The sequence below is a fragment of the Gallinula chloropus genome (genome assembly GCF_964237585.1).
Source record: "Gallinula chloropus genome assembly, chromosome: 4".
NCBI classification, from domain to species: Eukaryota; Metazoa; Chordata; class Aves; order Gruiformes; family Rallidae; genus Gallinula; species Gallinula chloropus.
The window spans coordinates 51957295-51982642 of record NC_140088.1 but is presented as its reverse complement, the minus strand read 5'-3'; the positions used below and the strand labels follow the sequence as shown (position 1 = coordinate 51982642).

The 25348-nt window shown below is 41.8% G+C and overlaps 1 protein-coding gene across 1 annotated transcript in view; it reads right to left on the bottom strand.

Moving 5' to 3' along the window:
- The window catches only part of FAT4 (FAT atypical cadherin 4), a gene marked incomplete at both ends in the record, with an annotated part of 153355 nt that overhangs the window by 44141 nt on the left and 83866 nt on the right, over nucleotides 1-25348 (bottom strand). Inside the window, 4 exons of the mRNA XM_084263378.1 lie at nucleotides 14636-14810; nucleotides 15575-16497; nucleotides 21056-21406; nucleotides 24502-24763. Coding sequence (XP_084119504.1) covers nucleotides 14636-14810; nucleotides 15575-16497; nucleotides 21056-21406; nucleotides 24502-24763 — 1711 coding nt within the window. The remainder of the gene's footprint in view (nucleotides 1-14635; nucleotides 14811-15574; nucleotides 16498-21055; nucleotides 21407-24501; nucleotides 24764-25348) is intronic.

The window sequence follows — 25348 nt, the reverse complement described above, 5'->3', positions numbered from 1 at the left end:
TAGTGTGTTTGTTGTTTTTTCTCCCAGCTCCCAAAATCCTATGTGTCATGGAGGCTTAGGACATCCATGCTGAAAAAAAGTTCTAGAAATGTGGAGGAATGGGAGAACCATCAAATTATTAATAACTGGAGAACATAAAGTCAACTACACAAACTAAACGGGAGATGTTGGATTGACCGTTAGGTGAATATAAAATATTTTAAATTTTAAAGATTATTACATTAATATTCTCCTCCTATTATTATTTTTTGAACCTCCCATCTCTGTGCGCTGTGGTCTGCTTCTACAGAGTGGACGGTTTATTTTCTAGGTGACAGCTGTACATATACATTAAGCAGACGGTCCCACAAATGTCTGCACGTCACTGCTGAAATAAAGATTAACCTGGGATAGTGTCAAAATAGTAACTCCGAGTTCAGGAAGAAAATTGCTTCCCACGGATGTTCTTCCAAAAATTTAAGCTTTTTGCTTACATCTGCAAGTAAACATGTGTCTGGGGACGAAGAGAAGGAGCAGACCTTGAGAGCCTGCTCCTTGGATGCTGGTGGCGGAGGCTGACTTACGGGGGGGGGGGTACAAGAGCCCATCTCAGGCTTGGCCAGCGCTGGGCTGTGGCTGCTTTCTCCACGTGGGACACTGAGGAGGTGATGGGAGGAAATGGCTGCAGGGGACCATGGGGTGGGCAAGGAGCAGCACAGGGGCAGGATCTCTCTCCTCCCAGCAAGGCAAGGACCTACTACAAGCTGGTCTTCCACCCCATTCACCAACACTTGCTTGCAGCTGATCACCACAAGAATGATCACAATAGGAGGAAAAGTAGGAGTTTAATGAGTCCTCTCAACTTTTTTCTCCCTCCATCCAAGAGGAGGGGGAAGAAAGATAATGTCTACAGGCAACAACACAAATAGAAGGAAAGAAACTAAATGCAGGAAGATGACAAGTGGGGAGAGATATCATTTAACCTGACAATTTCTACTTCCCAAATGCAGGATAACCAGCAATAAGAGGACAATTCACATTTCTGGGTGAACTCATTCCCCTGATTTGTGCTAATGTTTATGGGCCACAGAGGCATCCAGAAGAGATGCACCTAAAGACTACTTTCGCTTTTACCTTGGTCTACTCATGTGTCCTCAAAGGAAAGGAGTACCACCTGCTATCTTCTTCTACCCTTGTCAAGGGAAATGGGGAAGGTAAGCAGTCCCAGCTCCCCACAATCCCCAACACACAGCACCATCCGCTCCAGCGTATCTTCGCCTCTCCACACCATAGCTGGACACCAGGATGAGTGAGGAATGATAAGAGTACTTAGTGGACCGGAGTAGTTAGAGAAAGTTACTGAAGGAAAATTGGAAAGTTATTCACGTTCTTCGAGAAAGCTCAGGAAAAGATGATGTTATTCATAGTCTCATCCATGAGATGAATAATTGAAAATTATTTTGGCTGTGTGGTGCTCTATAGCTCACAGTAAAAATCAGAAATAGGAGAAGGTGTCTGGCACATTATACACATACTGTTTGAAGCTTTAACAGCTTCTGGGCCATGGTTAGCACAGTACATAGGAAAACTATCATTCCTTTCAGGAACCAGGCACTCAAAGGTTTTGCCAGTATTAAAGTATCAAAATTAAGTGCTAGAAAACTTACAATAAACCTAAGTAAAAACCCCACAGATACATTTCACTAAATTAAAAAAAAAAAGAATTAAATGTAAATAAAATGAATCTAAGTGACTAATCGAAACTCATCCTGCAGGCAGTTTACCATGTTTTGTGGTAAATTAAACACATCATTATCCTGAAAATCAGAAAGCGATTTAACAGAAATGGAATTTTTGCTTCACCGAAATGCGTTGCTTTGCAACAAAGTGGATTTCACTTCTCCAGTCAAACACTTAGTGAAGGAGTCCCAGGACTAGAAGTTGTACGTGTTATTACAGAGCATTAACTTCTTTCTTTTTTTTCACTCAAGTAAACAAAGCTTTTCTCACAACAAAGTGGCCAATCTTTCCAAAGGCGTTTAAATGCAGAACAACTGTGCTGAGCCTCACACAACTGGCGACTTTTAAAATGAGTGTGGAGCTAGAGTTAGGTTAAAATGCAACTTAGTTTGCATTACACTTTGGATTTCTGGCGTAAAGGAAGCTTGGCTTGAAACGTGGATGACCTTAAATTAACTTATTTGCCAGGAGCACAAAAGAAAGTGCACATGTGAAATAAGAAAAGTAAGTGGTTCTTTTTTTTTTTACAAGATTGCACCACAAATATTTGTCCTGTCTGGATATGTTGATTGTGTTTTGTTTTCCCTTTACTCATTTTTTTCCCTACATACTTCCATACTAAGTCTTAAGAAACTGGTGAACCTAGTGTATTTTGATGGTGAACCCAGTGTATTTTGAAAAAGCTGAAATAAGTAGTTAATAAACACTCACAATAAAGAGCTTAGAAGCTAGCCCTACTCTTATTCAAGTTCAGCAGGTGGCTGGAGAATGAGACAGTGCAGGAGCCCAGATTTTCTACTTCTGAGTGTGACAAATCTCAGTTCTTCTCATAGTTAGGTACAAAGTAGCAGTTGTTCCCAAAGCTGGTTTAACAGAACTCATTTAACTGAAGGGAACTGTTGGGAAAGATCTGTACTTGTGCAAGGATCATCTGACATGGAAAAAAGATATTAGAAAACTCGATATCCTTACTCATATACCAGCCTAAAGAAGCTGAGAGGGAACAGACATGAATTTGGAAACATAAGCCATCAAAAGTTTATATATAATATATATATATATATATAAATATATATAAACACTAGACAAGAGGCCAACCTTGTTCAAGCAATGACACATCCAGCCACACATAGACATACACACGTTTTGATAGTGCAAAAGAAATCCATGTCCCAAATAGTGATGCAAGATGAGCTCCCATGCCTGATTTCATCCATGTGATTTTTAAATTGGGATAGTTCCTTATCGAAATTCCCGAGTGACTGACTGCATCCTGTGAACTCAGCAAGCTTTGCAGTTTCACAAGAGCAACATCACACTGCAATACATGTAGAAGGGTGGGACTTGCACATGCAAAGATAGTTCTAAGTTCTCTGGCATATACACATTTCCCTGTCTCTGTTCTTTTCCTCTGATCTGCCCATGAGAGCAAGGAACCTGGCAGCTGTTTAGCTGGAGAGGGGAAAAAAGCTGTTGCACTATTACAGCGCTGGACACCCCCAGAACAGAGATACAGACTGAGAACAAAGCATGTGCAATTAAAACAAAAGCGCAGCATGAAGGCAACCAGGCTGGTGAAGGGGCTGGAGGGCAAATCATATGAGGAGCAGCTGAGGGAGCTGAGGATGCTTAGTCTGGAGAAGAGGAGGCTAAGGGGAGACCTTATCACCGCCTACAACGACCTGAAGGGAGGTTGTAGAGACGTGGGCAATGATCTCTTCAGCCAGGTGACAGGAGATAGGACAAGGGGAAATGGCACAAAGCTGCATCAGGGCAGGATCAGATTAGATATTAGGAAAAAAATTCTTCACTGAAAGAGTTGTCAGGATGTGGAACAGGCTGCCCGGGGGGGGCTGAGACACCATCCCTGGATGTGTTTAAGAGATGGGTAGATGAGGTACTTTGGGATACAGTTTAGCATAGGACAGGAATGGTTGGACTTGATGATCGTAAAGGTCTTTTCCAACCTTGTGATTCTGTGTGATTTATCACAACTTCAAGCTGTTCCATGTAACGAACTTGTTCTGCATTTACAATAATATAAACTTATCACCCACATCTGAAAAATGGCAGAGGACATATTCCCCCAATTTAGCATTTTCCCTCATTGTTGCTTTTGTTTGGCGAAGTTGAAAATGTATGAAGGAAAGGGCTGAGCAAGTCCTGCTCAACCACCCACAGTATAAGACAGATACAGGGTTGCTGACATAAGCAGATGCCAGTTAGCGACTCAGGCCTGCCAGGCTTCGTTCTCCTTCCAGGAAAGGCACAAGCATTAATCCGAAATGCCATAAAGCCCTTGACATGCACTTGTCATCTCCTAACATGGAAGGTATAGGTCACTGGAGGAAGTGCTCGGGAAAGACGCAGGTATCTTAGCTGGACCGCACTTCATCTCAGAGCAACAAGTCACGGTCTTCCACATACTTTTCAGAAAACGAATCTTTAAGGAAAATTTTTCACAGCAGAAGATACTGCTCATAACAAAGCCCAGCAGAGAACTGGTCATAACAGTGCATCTCCTTTGTTCACACCGCGGGTGGTGCTGGGAGGACAGGCATGATGCCATGGTCATCATGGGTACTGCTAGCCAAAGATACTAGGAGAGTGAAGCTGCAACTTAAAAGAAAGGCAGGGACCTTAAAAAAATAATAAATATATATATTTTTTTCTTAAACCCACCAAATCGCTTCTCCTTGTTATAAGTTATAGCCGTAAACAGAAAAAAAACAGAGACGCTGGCTCCTGCAGAGACTGCTGACGAGGGCAATTTTTGACTGCTTGTGACTCCTGAATATCCCACAGCGCAATTCCTGTAATGCATGATTTTGAATTATGCTTTAAAAACACCCTGTATAAATAGTGAAGATTAACCAGCAGGATAAGCATTCAGGCCACATTTGTGTGTTTTACTTGCTTTCTCCTTGCAATGAAGGCTTCCTAAAATCGTGGCTTTGTATTTGAAGAACGAGCTAGCAGGCTTCCAATTGACAAGGTGTAACTTTTAATTTAAAAAAGGGTTTAAGACCACAAAGACTGGAAAAATCTTAGCACTTCTTAAAGGCTGAGAAATTGCTCAGCATAGTGACTATCCTAGTTATCTTCTCCTGTAAACCAGATTACATTCATCAAACTCATTAGCACATTTGAAATAGAAACTCATACAGAAGCGATGTAAGCAGAAAGACAGTAGTTTAAATTTGTTTTCATTTAGAACTGCCAAACTAATCATAGCAAGATGGATGTATGAAGAGCTAAGAAAGGAAGTGTTAACAGCCTGATAATTTACAAATTGACTTTTTTTCTGCCTTGATTTTTTTATTATCTACTAAATCCTATATATTAAGCATTATGTTCTAGCTTGCTTTCCAGTTTAAATCCATTTACCTGATTTTTTTTACGTAAGAGTTATACTTGGTTGACTGCTGACTGAATAGGAGCCAGAAGTGTGACCAGGAAGGCCAACAGCATCTTGGTTTGGATCAGAAACAGTGTGGCCAGCAGGTCCAGGGAGGTGATTGTGTCCCTGTACTCAACATCAGTGAGGCCAAACCTCGAGTGTGAAGTCCAGTTCTGGGCCTCTCACTACAAGAAAAACATCAAGGTCCTGGAGCGAGTGCAGAGAAGGGCAATCAGGCTGGTGAAAGGGCTGGAGGGAAAGTCCTATGAGGAGCAGCTGAGGGAGCTGAGGATGCTTAGTCTGGAGAAGCGGAGGCTGAGGGGAGACCTTATCACCGCCTACAACTACCTGAAAGGAGGTTGTAGAGAAGTGGGAAATGGTCTCTTCAGCCAGGTGACAGGAGATAGGACAAGGGGAAATGGCACAAAGCTGTACCAGAGCAGGGTCAGATTAGATATTAGGAAAAAATTCTTCACTGAAAGAGTTGTCAGGATGTGGAACAGGCTGCCCAGGGAGGGGGTTGAGTCACCATCCCTGGATGTGTTTAGAAGACGGATTAGATGAGGTACTTAGGGATATGGTTTAGTATAGGACAGGAATGGTTGGACTCGATGTTCTTAAAGGTCTTTTCCAACCTTGTGATTCCATGATTCTGTATACCAGCATTTTCCACCTCAACCTATTAACAAGTACTAGGTACCAAGTACTAGTTTCTTAACTAAATCTTAACTACTTGGTACTAATAACAGTAAAGCAAAAAAACCCCGCCCCAAAACCAACTCTGGACAACAGTGAAGATAACTTAAAGGTCTGGCAGTAACATTTTCATTCATTTGGATCAGCACTGCACGATACTTTTCTGTACCATGGCAAAACTCAATGGAAATTGAACTGCCCCGACATGTTTCATACGTTCAATTTTCATTTAAGAACATGCATGTGAGATGAGACTGAGGATCAAGACGATAATTGGCTCATTTAATGAACTTGAGCAGCAATCTAAGCAGCCCCCTAAAGTGACTGTATCCCATTCATATCTGCTACATATTATGGTAAGTGCCCACGAGTCTCTTGAGAACAGAGGGGTGCCATGCAAGAAAGTAACACAAGAGATGATCACACAACTTAAAAAAACACAGGTATTTCAACCAAGGCAAGAAAGGAATTTTTCCCTACTGTGTGATGGAAATTTCCATCCCCGTGTGGATGAAAAAAAGGATGGAAAAAAATATCCCTCCCAAGCAGATAAGCTACTCGAAAAACAGTGATAAGAACTTCTTTGAACTACTGTGTCCTCCATACAGTACAGTACATAGTTGAGACGTACCTCTGTCATTTATGACTGAAAATATTTCAAACTAATCAGATAAATCTGTAATTCTAGTCATAGATGATGCTTTTTCTTAGATTAACCCTTCAGGAGGAGCAGAAATCACCTTTGACAGCCCATGGCACACGCTTCCCTGGCAAAGCTGGTGTTTGTTGCCCTTTATTTCTATTTTGTTCCTTCGTTATTTTTACAAGGTTCTTGTAAGAAACTCTGTATGATTAGAAACAACACAGAATTACTGGTTATTCCTTTTTACCTCATTAGCGATGAGCTAATATGACTGAATAAGTAAGACCATCACCTACATTCAGTTCTTGTAGGTGGCATAATTTTATGTTCCTCAAAAAAGACAACAACAATTCTGACCAATGCTTACGAATAACCAAAATTTCTTAATAAAAAATGGTGTTTCTACCAATAGCCAGATTTCTTCTACTTATGAGGGATGCAAAGAGGCAAAAGATTCAGTTTCCTAACAAAATGATGTTTTCAACTATAATTCCAAGAATGTCTGTAGACAGATTAAACATTTGGCTGTGTTATTATATCTTATCTCATTCTTTCCTAGACTCCAGAAGTAGATTAACCTCATTAGGATTCTGCTTGTCTAGTGAGAAAACAACCCAAATGCCAATAGAAGGAGTACAGGACTTGCATCCATATTGGGGTAGAACCTAGAGAGTTCTCAACAGCACTTGGGCCTGAGTCACATTATTGTATTTTTGTCTGGAGAGTCTGCAGGTTTTTCTACTGCAAAGCACAAACGTGCACACACTGTGCTTGATGCCCCCTCCCATGTCAGCTCTGTCATAGCTTGGTCTCTCCCCAGCCCTCTAATTTCTGAACCTTTTTGCTTTGCAAAACCTCTGAAAACCTGTTTTTAAAGAATAATATTCTAAAGGCCATAGTTTAGTAATAGGATGATTTGTTTTGCATACATTAATAGCCACAAATAGAAGATCTTGTATAATTTTGAAAAACTTCCCTTCTGTTTCTTTTGTTGAATGCAGTGAAATGGAGAACAGCTCACCCAACAAACCTCAGCCAGAAGCAGTTTATCCCATCCTAAGTAACCCCCCATCAGTTATTTGCTGGATTCTTCATGATCCCAACAAAGAGCAGAAAGGGAATTGCACATGTAAGAAACATTTGAATGGAGTGATGTGCACTTAGATTCAGGACTTTTCTAAAAATCCACAAGTACATCTGAACTATAGAGAGTGAGGAGCTTCAGTGTGTATTTCTAACTCTGCTTGCCTTATCCAGATAAAATCCACCATCACAGCACATAGAATGGTTTGTGTTGGAAGGGACCTCAAAGCTCATCTAGTCCCAACCCTTCTGCCATGGGCAGGGACACCCTCACTAGACCAGGTTGCCCAAAGCCCCATCCAACCTGGTCTTGAACACTGCCAGGGAGGGGCAGCCACAACCTCTCCAGGCAACCTGTTCCACCCTCACAGTAAAGAATATTTTCTTAACGTCTAACCTAACCCTGCCCTTTTTCAGCTTGAAGCCATCGCCCCTTGTCCTATCACTACACTCCCTGATGAATAGTGCCTCTGCCACTTTCCTGTAGGACCCCTTTAAGTATTGGTAAACCATAATTAGGTCTCCCTGGAATCTTCCCTTCTCCAGGCTGAACAATCCCCACTCTCACAGCGTGTCTTCATAGGAGATGTGCCCCAGGCTCTTGATCATCTTGAGTTGGTTTCAAAACCACAGTTCTGTCCATGATTTTAACCCGAGTGAAAAAGTTTCATTGCTTTCACAGATACTTCAGCTTGCACTCGCCAGCCCGAGCCCTTTGCCAACCTGAATATACGTCTCTCCAGCACCGCACCCCAGAGCACACAGACGCTTGGATTTAGCCCAAAGGCCCTCGCTGAACTATTTTGAACATAGTGATCTAATAATGAAGGTTTAACTCCAAATAGAAGACTAAATCCCTGAAATGGTATTCTGGGACTGGACTGCGCATCTCATGGAGCAGTCCTCTGAAGGGGTGGGCTAAAGCCCTCATGCCTTTGGGGAGTAAACGTGTCACATCATATTGACATGGATATGCTCTCTACTTTGACAATTACTCTCTAGGGAACATCAGACTGACTTTGCCATAAACCCACTTCCTAAATAGCTTTTTCAGCTTTTGCCTCCCAGAGAAAAATTAAAAAGTGCTAACAGTTTCTAGGCCCTGTGAAAGGGTAAAACCCCGCAGTTAGCTTCCCACAGCTACAAAATAGCCTCTCTCAGTCCTCTTCTGGTTTTAGATGATGGTAAGACAAAAATGAACTCTATGAACTCACCAGGTCTGTCACCATTTCAGTTCTGTCACTGTGGAATTTAGAAATAAATTTAAAAAAACACACAAAACTACTAGAACGGTAATTTTCATACCAGTTTTAAAAGAGCAAAATAGCAAGACTAGTAAAAGAGTAAGCCAGTAGCAGTAGACTAATGTAGACAGCATCGATGCAAGAAAGAGCTTCTGCAAGGGTAAGGTAATAAATGGAGCTGGGACAGAAACCAGCATTAATTTAGAAACAGCTGTGGCATAAACCAAGACCCCAGAAGGGAGCAATCACGATGTAAACTGCTCTGCACCAACGCAAGCATATGTCACCTTCATTTAGCTCACCGAAACCTGAAGCAATGTATATGTTTAGAAAGCATGGAAAACAAGAGATTCCAGACGGAAACTTGTGTAGTTGCTTGTTTGTTATGACAGAACAAGATTTAAAAATAGCTGAGCTTGTGTGACATCTCTTCACACTGTATGCTGCCTGTTAAGTAGAAATGCAGGGTAAATGCTATGAAAACAGGACATGTATAAACGTCTTTAAACCTGGTCACATAAATCTCACATGATGTTAACCCTCGAGACTCTTATTTGCCATCGCTAGACAATACAGTCATCCTTTACTTGTCAACCCAAACCGGGAAGTATCTTAAAACGTGTTAAAAAACAATACAACTGCATCGTCAGATTTCATTTGATTTAAGGACTGAAGGGAAACAAAAGCCTATCTTGAAAGAGAATTCCTGGGGGGGATATAACCTCTCTGTTTGCTTGCTGTCCTGCATTCTTGAAGGAAAGAATGTATAAGTCAGGGGCCAGCATTTTCTAAAGAAAAAACATATGCTTGTTTTTCATACAGGGGATGTACACAAAGAACAGCTAACTAAATATAATAACAGTCCACTGACTCATTTCTTTCAGAGCTATTTATCTAAATTAGTAAATAGATTAATTAACACCCCCCCCCCTCCCCCCACCTTTTAAAAAAGCCCCCAGGATCACAGCATCTAACTAGAAACACCACATTTTCATTTGGTTTTTATTGTGGTGACGCACCATTCCGACCAACCAAATGAAGAGATGGTGGTTGCAGTTTATTTAAACAGTAGTCCTGGGAAGCTAGCAGGTTTCCAGATGTGCTACTCCACATCCCTGCAACCAATAAATAAAAGGAGGAGGACTGTTGGAATGCTAACATTTGCTCCAGAAAATTGCTCCAAGAGTTAAAGATGGGGATGATAAAAGCGGTTGCACCAGTTCTTGTCATGGTGCCAAAACTGAATGTTTACCCAGCACCGTGTCCCCACCAGATGGGGTGAAAAAAAATAAATTACAAAGTCTCTTTTCCCCCCCCATTTTGCCACGCAGAAGGGTATAGAGAAGGAAAACAAATGATTTATGTGGTAAAAACAGACCCACAAAGACACATTTAAACAGTTGCACGCAGGTTTCTTGGCATTTATGTTAGCAGGCGTTTTAGGGGAGCATCTGCAATCTAAACACTCTTGTGTTATTCCACAGTCCATCATTTTGCCTGTTGTCGTATTTATAATTCGTGCACTTTGGTCTTACAGCTCGTGCTTCAAGAGAGGCTCTAAATCGTGATGGGCAAACTCTGGAGATGAATTAAGTTTTATTTCTCAAAGTCACAGGTGTACTGCTCTGGAAGAAGCTGAACGCTCCAGGTGATGGATGCTTTGCGTGTCTTTGGAAACCGCCACTGCCCAGAGTGGCAGATGAGTGTCTGAGACCCAAAGCTGGAGTAGGGTGGAAAGCAGAAGCAAGGGAAGAGTGATGATACAAGGTTGAAATTGAGAATCTTTGTGCAAACTGCCTTGTGGAAACTGGGCAGGCACCAGGCTGCCTGGCTACAAATCACGAGCACCGGAAAACATTTTATCAGTCTTTTTCCCTCCCCCAGAGTGGAAGGGAAGACTTTTTCCTGACCCAATATCTACCCTGAGGACCTGGTGGAGGATTAGCAGGTGAGGCCAAGGAATAGCTGGGCCAGGGCCAGGACAATGCATATGAATGATTTCTCTGGGCTTGAGGCTTCAAGCCCTTGCTTGAAAAAGCATTTTTTCAACAGCTGCCCGAATTTCCATCACTGGTGCGCGTGGTCCACCTCTGACGCACCCAGCACACTTATGAGCAGCTCAACTCTTAATAACTCAGCAACTCTTCTCATGTGCCTGAGGCAGAGATCTGAGCTAGGGAAGAGTGCATCTGAATGGCCTGATAGAGCACTGAGACTTCTGAGGCAGCACTGGCATGACATCCCATGCAGCCTTGCTGGCTCAGTGCTTCACATATGTGGGCTGCTGCTTCACGATGTCCTAATCCTTCACCTGCTACCAAGATACTCAGTGCTATCAGTACATTCTATAGAACCCATAAGGAACTGAGGATGATATAACAACCATTACCAAAGTGGCTGCCCCTTCTGGGGTCACAGATGGTTTTCAGTATGTTGGACTGAATGATAAAAATCATGAAAAATTAAAAATCATGCTTCTTCCATAGATTTTCCCATACACAGGCTAGGGTAACACTACAAGAACCACAGTCAGAAGTTGAAGAAGTTATAATAAAAGTAAGAAAAAGTAAGAAATCCTTGATTATGCATAGGGAGATTGGGAAGGCAGCCAAAACCAAGTAGAGAATCCAACAGTTCTTATGTCTAAAGGTGCTTCTAAGTGTGTATTATGTCTGCTTCCTTAACAGAAGAGCTGGCATTGACTTGAATGGGAGCAGGGTATTGTCCTTTAAGGTTTTAAGCAAGAGGGTGTAACCTATAAAAATCAAGATGCAGATCTTAAGAAAAATAGGAGGTGGGTTGGATAGACAGAATTTTGCCTTTCATGTGCTACCCAGACATTTCTAGAGTTAACTGCACCTGAATGTCTACCATAATTTTTATCTGTAAAAAAACCCAAACAAACCCAACCCTAAATAAGATGCACCATATATGGCAAGACCGTTGCCTGGGTTGCTAAAAACAACCCAAAAGCCAGTAAAAGCCAAACTCAAAGTGCAAAGTGTATTACCTCTCCCTTGATTTGCTTTCAAAGACAATACAGATGTGGATAATTTCAGAGAAGCTTTCTTCCACATTTTGGCAGGCGACACTTTCCTACAGTGGAGCACTACCAGTTTGCATGTGTGGTTCTGGTTGAATTGTTTCTATGCAAAAATCCTTCTTTCCAAGCATTATAAAACAAACTAAGACACTCCAAAAAAGCAGTTACATTATTAGGCAAAACACTGGACATGTTAATGAGAGTTTCTTTTATAAACCTTTAGCAGCTGCTCAATAGCATAATACTCAAAACTTTTCTCTTACCCATTTCGAGATTGTGCCATCACCATCTTTCTGCTAGTACAGCCAGAACTACCTGATTTAGTGAAGCAGGGGACTCTACCAGAGGTCAGCATGTTTCCACCTGGTACCCACCACGTACTCAGATTGGAGTGCGTCACCACCATGTACCCAGACTGGCAGCTTGTGTACCGCTTTGTGTAGCTTCAAGGAATCATGTTCCCCTTCTGAAAAGCTGCAACTCTTTTAGAAAAGCTTCCTCCCACGTACTATTTTTCTAACTCGACTGCCAAATGTCTCAAGAAGCACATACACATTCTAAGCATGATAATGTAATTTACAGTAATACAAAATTTGAGGTGTAGCTGGACAGAAGTCCCAGAGCCTGTAACTTGGTCCGTCTGTTGCACATGATCGTGACAAAACATGGCTTTTTAAGAGGTCTCCAATGTAATTCATTGCTGGAGTATTCTTTACCATGTAGACTGCTTGAACTCAGAACAACTAATTCAAACATAACAGGGATCCCTTAGAAAAAAAGAAAAACACTTTAAATATGCTACTAAGTCTCTATTATGACTACAGTCCTCCTGCTTCCAGGAAATCAAGTAAAGTTTTGGCATTGACTGCTACAGAAGCTGGATGTGTTTCTGTGATGTTTTAGTTCGGATAAATCATTACTAACAGTTTAAAATGTATTCTTTGATGGCATGAATTTAGAGTAAGTCTCCAACCTAATCAGAAGATATTATCTAATGTTATTCACAAGGCTGGTTGAAAACTATACCAAATCACCCTAACCTCCCATTAGTCAGTTGTAAACTTAAACACAGTAAGAACAGTTAAATTTAGCTTCAAGTTACAGCCAAACGTCTGCTTCTTAATGCTTTTGCTAGGACCTTGTAACACTAATGGGGGGAATAACAACTTGCCAGTTACCTGCATGAGAATATAGTGAATTAAGAAAACTCCACAAACAAACCAGCTTCAGTGTTTAATCAGCAAATTGTCTAAGTGGTTAAGCACAGGAAGTAATGAAACATGGTGCTGGTTTTGTCAGCCTCTTACAAAGGCCCTTTGCACAGGCCCTGTGCACACTTCATGTATTAAAATCTCCCCTGGATAATCTAAAACTCAGACACTTCCCAACACAAATAAATATTTTCACTTGGAATGGTTGGGTAAATCTCCTGGTTTTCACATTGGGTTTTTTATGAACCAGAGTCTAGGAAAAGATTGTGCTCTCATTACGCTTTTGGTCTACCCATGGTGCTAGGCACGGGGTACAACGCATTTCTTGCTCCTTTCTTTTTCCAAGGAGGACAGTAATTGCTGGCTGTGTGACACCCCTTATCAACACAGCCTTTGGGTATTTTGTACATAGAGCTAATAGTTTTTGTACAGTCCTAGCTGACTCCTGCCAACTTGGACAGGGAAAGTAAACAGACATCAAGGATCTGCTTTGCCTTATATATCCCGGCCCCAGCTTCTGAAGGAACAGATGGATGTTCAAGCCCAAGTAAGTCCAAGTCACAAGTGAGCAGTTTGTGGCTATAAAGTAACAGAAAGCCAGTGCAAAAAACTGCAAACCATAGAGTATGTCTAGCCAAAGCACAATACAAATGATACGTCAAGTCCTAAAATTGCATTTCGCAGCTTCGGTTGGGCTTGGGTTGTGAAATACCTGAGCGCTACCGCAATAGGAAAATATAAGTCATCAATATCGTCACTGACATGAGATACTGCACACAACATGGCACAAAACAAAATTGTATCCACTTGTCAACAAGTTGGGTTTGCTTCTATTTTTATTTTTAGTATGTAGCAATAATTCTGCAGTAAATTAAAGCCACCAGACCATGGGGGACCTGAAATCAGTCCAGAATATGATGCAGGATGTCTTTGTTACTAATATGGATACCAAAATCTGAAACCAAAATTTTGTACTTGGACACTTCAAGTGAAAGTGCAATTAATTTTCATTAAAAGAATTCACATGCTACTTTAAACTGAGGGAACTCAGAATACATTTGGAATACATCTGGGATGCTGGAGCAAACGTATGACTGGACAGTGAGAAAAGCCGGAAATTAAAACATCAAAATTTAAGTTGCCATTACTTTTCAGTGCTAAGATTTTGGTAATATTAACTGAGTAGCCCATAACTGTTTTCTAGCCATTGATTTGACCTGTCTGCACATAACTGATAGCAAAATCATATTGGGTTTTATCGCCATTTATATTGTTTTATCATTGCCATGCATGAAGCTCTTATGATCTATGTAGGACCACTTACTACTGCAGGGCAAAACCCAACCTACCTAAGTCTGCAGTGAGTACTAATACCAGACAACTAGACATAAGGATAAAATCTGAGCTCCCATTGACATCAGGTAATCCCAACTCTCCCCAGAGAGATCTAAAACTGAGACTTAGGGTACTGATCTCCATTCATTAAAGTTTTAAGACCATCACAAAACCACGTATTTTCTATCCAGAATGTAGTATTTTTGCGTGACAATGAGTTTTCACCAGTTTTGACCTGAGGAGACCGGCTGTTTGCTTTACCTGCATCAGCAGCTGTGATCAGTAGTACATACTGCTCCTTCGCCTCCCGGTCCAGGCTCTGCACCAATCGCAGTTCTCCACTAGCCGAGAGAGTAAAGGCTCCTTCTTCATTTCCAGCCACCAGAACGTAAGTAAGCTTGCTGTTCAGGCCTTGATCATCGTCCCTTGCTACAACCTACAAAAGCAACGCAAACAAGTGGGAAGAAATATCAAGAACTAACGAGTATGGGGTCTATGAAATTTTATTGGCATAGAGGAAATATCCTCTATGACAATAATCCAAATTAACGGATTGAATTAATCCAAATGCCTTAAGGGCTAGAATGAATTAGCGGCAGTTGTACAAATTGCTCAACATGGTGGTGATGGACTTAAAAGCATAGTTTGAAAACATTCAATAGTTGATTGCTTGTTTTTCTCAGGCATACAGTAAAGATTGTGTTGGGGCTCAGCAAAAAGCACAAATGATCTGATATGATAGGCTAGGTGATGGGCTGAGCTCCTTATCAAAGCAAGCATTGCATGTCCTGCTGGCTGAGCACTGTTAGGGTTCTTCCAGGGTCTGGCACAGCACCTCATCCCATATAGGCAATGATCGATTGAGAGACTGATTGCATAAAAGCTGAGATTGATATGAGAGAGCAAACCTTTAAGTCACAGTGTAGGTGGGAAGTTGGGTTGGGAAAACATGGACAAAACCCCCAAGCATTATATAAACTTTGGCTAAAAATGCAAGCAAAAAAATCTCCACTGAAACAAACAAAAAGGGGAATAAGCCAACATCCATTCCAGGTTAGATTACAGCCAAGAGGCAACTTTTAAATCATCTTTTAAAATGCCTTTTTTAATTCTGGAGGAAAGAGGCTACACATTAATACCATGTACTGAGGCATGCCAATAACTGCAGGAGATACACATTTATTTGGTGTATGTGCTCACCTGAAGAATATCTTTCGGGAGCGTCTCTAAATTCTCAGGGACATTCACAGAGTAGGGCGAAAGTTCAAATGTAGGAATATAATCATTGACATCCTTCAGGACAATACTGACAGTTGTGGTATCGGTCCTCGGGCTGCTCCCACGGTCGGCTGACTGAACAGTCAGTGTATACGAAGGCTTCTTCTCTCTGTCCAAAGGCTTGGCAACCGTTATGACCCCCGTTACAGAATCGATCCGAAACTCGTTATTGGCATCTCCGCTCACAATGGCATAGCGGACCTGGCCATTTGTCCCTTCATCTCCATCCATGGCAGACACCTGGATTAAATCCGTGCCTGTCAAAGTATTTTCCCTCACTTCTACTTCATAAAGCTTTTGGGCGAAAAGCGGGTTGTTGTCATTGATGTCCAGGACTATAACCACCACATCCATAGATGAAGAAAGGGATGGCTGGCCCTTGTCTGTGGCTACCACAGTCAAGGTGTAGTTGGACACGGTTTCTCTGTCAAGCTCCCCAGTAAGCCTCACTTCACCGTCAATAGTTCCAATGCTGAATTTGTTTCCCAGAGACCGGAGCAGACTGTATTCGATGTAGCTGTTGGGACCACTGTCAGGGTCAGTCGCCTGTGCTTTGAACACAATCGTATCTATCGGTGTGTTTTCTGGGACATAGGTCAGCTTTGGGGAGATAAAGCTTGGAGGGCTGTCATTCACATCCAGCAGAATAATGGAAACTTGGGCTGTGCTCGTGTACCTGGAGGCAGGGAGAGGGGCCATGTCATGGACTTGGACGACAAGGCTGTAGAAAGACTGGCTTTCCCGGTCCAAAGGCTGCCTGATGCTCAGCACCCCGTTGTTGTCGATGCCGAACTGGCCTGCGCCATCCCCAGATGCGATGCTGAAGGACAGCTGCGAGTTGGGGCCTGGTGGGGCAGGGAGGAGAAAAGTAGAAAACATGACTTCATCCCAAAGACCTAGATATAAATGCTTCTAGCCTCATTTCCTATGGAAACGAGGACTGTAAGAGTGCTGCCCGTTCAGGCTCCTCATCACCATTTTTGAACACATTAGCTATTTTCAGCCAAGTTCTGCAGTGGTGCAGAAGCCTTTGAAAAAATCATTTTCTGACAAGAGTATAAGAGAGAGAGAGGGAAGGATGTTAACTGGAGTGGCCACAGAGGGAAGAGCTGGCAGAGCTTGTCTCTTTATGTCTTTCAGCTGGAAAGGCATGGTGGCAACATGCGAACTTTTTCTCCCATCTGCAATGGTACAGAATAAAGGATTGGAAGGGTTTTCCTTCAGAAACCAAGACTCAATAGATCTGCTACTCGTCAAACAGCTGTTTTCCTCCATTCTCCTAGTTCAACTAAGCAACATTATTATTAATGCAATTATTTCATGAATTCTTCCCCCCAATTAAAAAAAACCCACAACCAGAAACCCACAAGCCAAGCTAGAGCAAGCCAAGAGTGAATACTGGGGAAAGGTATGCTTCCCATATACGGTATGGTATTCCAAAATATCAGATGAACAGCCCTCATCGTGTGATCGAAACATAGCTAGCAATTATGGTCAAGGGAGAGATTTATAATTCTGGTAAGGGAAATGCATTCTGAGTCTCAACAAGGCTGTGAAATGACTTAAAATATGCCACGTGTGGGGGGAAGTATGTTACCAGTTCAACTCCAGAGTTTGGTCTAAACAACTAATTTTTGGGAACACCTAATTGAAATGAGTCTTCTCTCATATGTATACAGGTGTGTGTGTATATATAAACACTACTCCTATTTTAAATAGTTTTAAAAGTTTTGTTTTCTTGTTTTTGGTCATAAAGACAGGGATTTAGTATTAGCAAATTAACAGATGGTTTGCTACTAATTTACGCCTCAAACTTGCTTTTTCACGCAAAGAAACCAAGCTGTTTGCTTAAGTAGCTGATTACTTTCATCTTGATTTTGTATTTTTTACTCAGAAGCTGTTTTCCCTCTGACTGATCTGCTTTGATAATAAATTTATTCCTGCATTAGCTTTATTAATCTCTGCTGTTGATTACACTCAGACTTGGGAACTCTAGTCTTACTTGTCTTTTCCCCGGCGGCTACTCTAATTGGCATATTTCTGTCTCTCCTCTTGTAGGAACTTAATTATAAAATAAAGAGAACCAAACATGAAAGACAAAATACTGCAATGCAATTAAAGAAATTAATACATTTATATGCCAGATATTAGTGTTACTTTGATCAAGTGAGGCACTGTGAAAGTTTAATGATAGCTTATTTTTTGTTCAGCTGTATTTTCAAATGACTAATTATATGGATGAAAGTTTTCTGATTTAGGTAAAGTGCTTTCTGTCAATTCAAGATTTTTGTCAATTGGCTTTATAGGCGGGTGAGAATTAGGTCTTAGAAAAGAAAATTACTTTTTAAAAAATACTCCCTTTTTCCCACTGTTTTTTTTTTCACAGAATCACAGAATTACAAGGTTGGAAAAGACCTTTAAGATCATCAAGTCCAACCGTTCCTGTCCTAAGCTAAACCGTATCCCTAAGTACATCTACCCGTCTTTTAAACACATCCCGGGTCAGTGACTCAACCCCCTCCCTGGGCAGCCTGTTCCACATCCCAACAATTCTTTCAGTGAAGAATTTTTTCCTACCATCTAATCTGACCCTGCCCTGGCACAGCTTGAGGCCATTTCCCCTTGTTCTATCACCTGTCACCTGGCTGAAGAGACCATCGCCCACTTCTCTATAACCTCCTGTCAGGTAGTTGTAGGCTGTGATAAGGTCTCCCCTCAGCTTCCTCTTCTCCAGGCTAATCACCCTCAGCTTCCTCAGCTGCTCCTCATATGATTTGCCCTCCAAAATCCACCCTTTTTATACTGGTATTTGTTATAAAACTTAACTGCTTGTTCTTCATGTCACCTCTATGTTTGTGCTGTATTCTCTAGGTTTCGATGCTGCTAATGCTTATATACATTAAACTGTGAAGCAGGAGAGTTCTCTAAATATCAGTGGAGACAGGATGGCCACTTAATGAACTATTCTTCTTTTAAACACAGAGTGCCAAGCTGACATTGTGTGCCTCATCCATCCCCTCTCACCTAGTTTGGAGCTGGGTTTTTCTTAGGGAGAAAGTAGTGGTATACTCATGACTCAGCTTTGGGTTTACTTACTCTGAGGGTTATTCTGATAAAACAGAGTTTAGGCGTGGAGCTACCAATTTCACAAGGATGCTATTTTAGGGGTATTTTTTCTAGTTTTTGCCTGGAGGTATATCATGTTATAGTTTTTAATAAATAGATAAACAAGTGGTTTGCCCTGAGATTTTTTTCCTGTTATTTCAATGTGGAAAAAATTAAAATTTGAATCTCAAAATGAATGTGTTTAAGGAAGCTGAGTTCTTTATTGCTCTGTAAATAACCAAGAGCTGTAGCTTTTATTTACTATGCAACCGTACATGAGACTATTCAAGCTGAGATAAACAACTCAGTATTTCCTAAGGGGTGTGTTAGACAAGAAAACCAAAATGGGAGCAGTTTTGCTATCGCTGTGCTTTTGTCTTTTATCAGTGTTTATCCTAAAACAACAGGCATACCTCATTATAAAACAATGCCTTCTCAGAGCTCCTTCTAACTATGGGATCACACAACATGAACAGTCAAGGAAATGATATTTGCGTGCTTCGACTGCATTATCTGTGCGCCACATGGAGAGAAGTGCAGTACTAGCTATTGCTGTGCTCTAGATAAATATAAGACAAAACAGGATGACAAGTTTGCGTTTGAAACAGAAGCGCCAATAGATCACAGCATTTGCTGAAGTTACAGTCCCAGGGGGGAACTCAACCTGCCATGCTCTTGAAATGGAATTTCTGCCCTGTTGATTTTAAAACCAGCCTGTTAGGAAAGCAAGCATGCCAGAAAAATATAAAACACAAGCTATCTGACTTCTCATTGTGTTGCTCCTCAAATAGTCATTTGCTTCCTTCAATAACTGAGTGCTTAATGAATGTAAATTGGTATGTCAGTGCTATGATAGAGTTCACGTCCACTGCATGCAGATGGAAATTAACATATGAGGTGCAAGAGGAAAAGAAAACAGACCCATAATGGCTAAGTGAAATTAACTTCCAAAAAGATTTGAAACCAAGCACTGTACTCCTAACAGAAAGCTAAGAAATGAAAGAGGAGACAGATCAGACTCAAACCCCTTTATCAACAGGTCTGAGGAACGTGCATGATGTAAGCCCAAGTTCCTCTGCTGACGTACAGTTAGTTTACACACAATAAAAGCCTTAACAAGAGCTGCGACAGAGAGATCCATTGAAGAATAGCCAGCATCACCAAGTTGTAATTTCTAACCTGTTAGTGTATTTTATGGAATCCTTCTTGCTCATTGATCTCAAAACTAGCCACATAATTTCTACCACAGAAAGTTCTATCCATCAGCACAAACAAAACCACTTTGAGTCCAACAACCCCGGATCTCCTGAGAAAAAACTGTTTTAGGGAATAACTTTGATCAGCTCACTTGTTTCTTGTGTATAAACTGGAACTCCTTGAAGCATGTAGGTGCTTCGCGCTTGCAGCACACATTTCAGTGCGAGACACTTCTGCTGGCTTTGCCGAGCCAGAGTCAAGTTGAGAGGAGACAAGGCTGCTTAACATGTCACAAAAATAACCTTCACCTGTAAGGTCCGTACGAGCGTTACAAATAACTTTATATGAAGTCACCCTGACTAATGTCTATGGACACTTAAGAAAACGCAGCACACTATGGAATGTTTTTTTACGTATTTTGTGATCATATTGTATAATTATTCTTGACTGGATATAAACTGTATGGCAAACTGCTTAAGCAAGCTATGAAGACTGCACCTTTTACACTCCAATACATTAACACCTTCTAGATACCGTAAATAATCCCGAGATTAAACCTTATTTTAAAGATAAATTATCCCACGATCTCTTTTAATCAGTTTTTTAAGCTCTGCTGGCAATAACCTCTAAAACACAAATCTCTTCATGATAAAAGTTCCAGTACATTTAAGATGACTGCAGAAGACATCTGGCCAGAACCCTATTTAGAATATATTAAAAACTTTAAGAAAATATGCAAAACAAACAATCTGAAAGAACATTTCGGTCTAACTTAAACGTGGAACCCTTGCACCAGGGGAGAAATCATGGTGTTCCAGTGCTGTAAGATGCTCTAGGGAAAATACAGCTCTGCAGCTCATTTCTGCAACAGCGGCTAAAGGAGTATCTGGCTTCTTATTTTTATTTGTGATAAATTAAAAATAAAAAGCCACATGCTTAAACCCATATGTGAAATATGAGCAGAATAACACGGTGAATTTAACCCTGTGACAGCATCCTAAGGATAGCCCTAAGTTGTCCTTTCCACTAGGTTTTCTAATACCTTGCTAAGGTGAAACAGGTATTTATCATCAGAGATACAGAGTATGAGGAAACGCCTACCATCATCCGCATCAGTGACGCTGAAGTTGAGAATAGCGGATCCCAGAGACAGGTTCTCCATCAAAGACGTGCTGTATGAAGTTGTGCTGAACACCGGTGGGTTATCGTTGATGTCCAGTATATTGAAGTACACTCTGATGTTAGTACTTTGGCCTCCCCCGTCTTCTGCACGGACGGTAAGAATGTAATACTGCTGTGCTTCATAGTCCAGGGCACGGGTCAGGTTGAAGACTCCGGTAACAGGGTTCAGGAAGAAGATACCCTCTTCATCATCTTCACTTACAGTGTACGTGATTTCCCCATTGATACCAGAGTCGTCATCAGTGGCCAGGATGGCTGCCACTAAGGAACCTGCACAGCATGACAGGACAGTGCGATCAGGCATTTTCAAAAGGCAGCTCGCCACCATGGTCGGAGCCAGCCCATCATCAAGTAGCTCCGCAGAATGAGAGGTATTCCCCACCAGAAATTCAAGCCTGAATATTGTATGGCCAACTACTATGAAAGGTTTTTCAAAGCTGAAAGGAACAATATTCGGTATGATGTTTCTTTTAAAGGGTTACTAAATAACCCCCAAATCCTCAACAAATGGCCAGGAGTATTGTTTTTTAATCTTTAAACAGAAGCAGGTCCAGATTAGATACGAACTGGGGCAGAAATACCATTTTCCCCTGCTAGGTATCTTCTTTCTATGACTCACAGGTCCCTTTCCTCCCCACAGAAAAATATGAGTTCTGAAACCTTCTAGACATTTCTTTCAAAAAGCAGAAAGCGCAACATCAGTACACGCCAAGTATCCCAGCTCTCCTTTTTGAAAAAGGGCCTTTGCAGGGTAACTGTGGTTAAAAAATGAGAAACCTTAGAGGGGACCGTTCTTCTCTGCTTTCTGAAATTCAACCCCTTGTGAATCGGTGCCATTGTTTTCATTTCTGCATAGCTGTGTTCGCACGGCTGACCTATCTCACTGAAGTTTGGAAATTAAGTGTCACTTTTTAGCGTTTCACACACTAATTGTAATTAAGATCAGCTTGTTTCCAAGAAAATAAATAAGTTTAATTTATTTTCCACGGAGCCAGATGACTCTCATGTGTCGCAACACAGTTAACTATGTCTGTGCCACACAACAATGGAGATGGCTTATCACCAGAATGAAGACCAGTGCTACAACTGCCTCTAACCCAGCTGAATATGCCGGTATCTTTTAAATCCATTTAATTGCCTCACGCTTTAACATTCCTGATTGCGTGCTAAGAATTGGTGAAGAAGCTGGATGGGATTATCAAGCCCTCCAGCGAGTATGCAGCACAGCAGGGTCAGGAAGCTGGGCAGAGAGCCTTGCTGAGGCCCCGGGAAGGTACAGTTCCCCATCCTGGTTGCCAAACTGTAAGGGGAATGGGAGTACTCTCTGGGACAGAGTTCAGACCGCTCTCCCTCCCTCCCCACAGACAAGCCTGCCAGCTGCTTCGGGACCACCAGAGAATGGAACAGGAGAAGCTGTGGCACTTTGGGTATAAAACCAGCCTGTTTCTTCCTTGAGCATCCATCACTGCTGAGCTGGGAATAAGGCACAAACATACACCCCATCTGTGATCGCAGAGAGAAGCCTCATCTTACTGTCAAGGGGATTCTGCTCACCATTTCCACGGTTACTGTTGCTAAAACAGCCTGAGCCTCAGGACTCCGAGTGACAAGAGAGAAGAGCATAGCCGAGGATCAGCAGGAACCGCCCCGTGCCACACAGATGTGTCAATCAGTTCCAGCTCTGATTCCTGAGGCACAGCTGATTGCGCTGTAATCCTTTAATTCAAAACACCGCTGAATTTTAGGTCTGATTTTGGGACAGTGTGCAAAAGTTGGAGGCATCAGGGTCATCCTGGCTGTCCCAAGCTCAGCCTCACACGCTTGTAAGTCAAAGCATTAAGAAAAGCTTGACAGCTATCACCACATCATTTGCATCTCCTTTGTTTATTCATGTTTTAGAACAAGTTTTTAAGATGCTTCAGTTGCTAATACCAGTAGGCACTGCTATTAGAGTAGCACTCAGTAAAAAATATTCTGTATAAAACTCTTTATCACAGAACCATCACAGAATCACAAGGCTGGAAAAGACCATCAAGTCCAACTGTTCCTGTCCTATGCTAACCATATCCCTAAGTACCTCATCTACCCGTCTTTTAAACACATCCAGGGTTGGTGACACAACCCCCTCCCTGGGCAGTGTGTTCCAGGTCCCGACAACTCTTTCAGTAAAGAACTTTTTCCTAACATCTAATCTGACCCTGCCCTGGTGCAGCTTGAGGCCATTTCCCCTTGTCCTATCTCCTGGCTGAAGAGACCATCACCCACCTCTCTACAATCTCCTGTCAGGTAGTTGTAGGCAGTAATAAGGTCTCCCCTCAGCCTTCTCTTCTCCAGGCTAAACATCCCCAGCTCCCTCAACTGCTCCTCATAGGATTTGCCCTCCAGCCCCTTCACCAGCCTGGTTGCCCTTCTCTGGACACAGTCGAGGACCTCAATGTCCTTTTTATGGTGAGGAGCCCAGAACTGGACCCAGCCCTCGAGGTGCAATATACAATACTCTGTCTAAAATACCAGACACTATTTATTGCAAGAAATATTAATTTTTCAGCTGAAGACTGATCATGTAATAATGTCATGTGATGTATATGTATAGATTACACATATAATATTGCACAGCGTTTGAAAGCTCTTTTTGGTCTGAATAGTTTCCAGCATATGACCAAATGGAAACATCAAAATGCTTTTGTGTATGAAGCAAACTTTGAAAGAAGTAGAAAAAAACAAACCACTTAAGAGGTTGGTAATCACATTCAGGAACCAGAATTAATTATCTAAAGGCTAGATTGTTCTATAAAAACCTTATCAAAACCAGGAGTTAAAGGTAAGATCGAGGAAATACGATGTTAGGGTTTGTAACTGAGAGCATGTACGGCATGTTACTAGGGAATCACCCATTTCATGATCCTAAACTTGATGAATTAAGCACTTCTAAGTCGTATTCACTGAAGACAACTCAATAAATCAATACTAGCATCACCATGGCATCTTTATGAGAGTTTATACTGTTTGTATCCTGCAATTTACTCCTTTTCTGCTTGCTATTTTTTAAGTAATCACACTCAGAGGCTTGCACTGGGATACAGGCATCCTATTCTCCACCTAGGATTTACTGGGGTGGCAACCAGTTCTCTGTTTCCCTTCAAATAGGTTTGACCTCACTAATGATTGAGATTTCCTAAGTAAGCAGACTTTCAATACAATGCGATTCCCTCTGTTTCTCTGCCCCATCCGATAGACGCCTTCAGCATCTGCTGCCTCCTGGCCAAGTCTGACAGGTCTCCTACCCCTTCACCCTTAAGTCCCCATGCATTGACGAAAAGAAAGAAAGAAAGAAATAGTTGATTTTAGGTCCATTTCTTATTTACCTGGAGTGGCATCTTCCGGGATGTCAAAGGAATACACCGGCTTGGAGAATTTGGGGATGTGGTCGTTAACATCGCTAACAGTGATGTTTATTCTCACGTCTGAGGACTGCAGGCCGTCATCTGCTCGAACCAGCAAAGAGTACTTGGAGCGGCGCTCGCGGTCCAGGCGCTTGGTGGCTATCAGGTCTCCCGACTGGGGGTCAATGTGGAAGCTATCATCCGCACCGCTGATAATAGTGTATGTGACCAGAGCATTGGCTCCCTAAGTAAAAACAGAAGTGGTCAAATCAAGGTATTTGCCAGGAAAACCACATCATAATTTTCAGTAAGACAAGAATCGTTCCAGTAACTGTACTTGGCGGGTATTCTTCAGAACAGTTTCCTTTCATAAACAGCCTTCCTGCCCCAGTCCCTCCACAATGACACATACACACACAGTTTTTATTTACAACATGTGAAATGAGGAGTTACCCAGACACATTTTTGCTCCAATTTTCATCAAAGGATCACATCTGGTCAATACCATAAAGCTCTGATACCAGTTTTCATTTCAAGCCAGCATTCATGGAGCAGTGTAACATCTTCCTATTTAACAGGGAATCAGTGTTTACTCTCCTAGTTTTATGTTCAAAGGTTATATTAAATCCCTGCCAGTGGGATCAGCTCTGCCTTTCTTGCTCTCTGGAGGTGGGATGGAGGGAGTAGGAGAGCTAGGAATGCAAGCTCAGAGGACCAGGATTGCTGCAGCTCCAGTGGCCAGCATGCATAAGAAAAGCTGCAGCTCCCGGTCAGAAGAAACTCCCAGGAGCCATGGTTGGAGCAGTCCCTTGGAGGCCAGTTTCTGCAT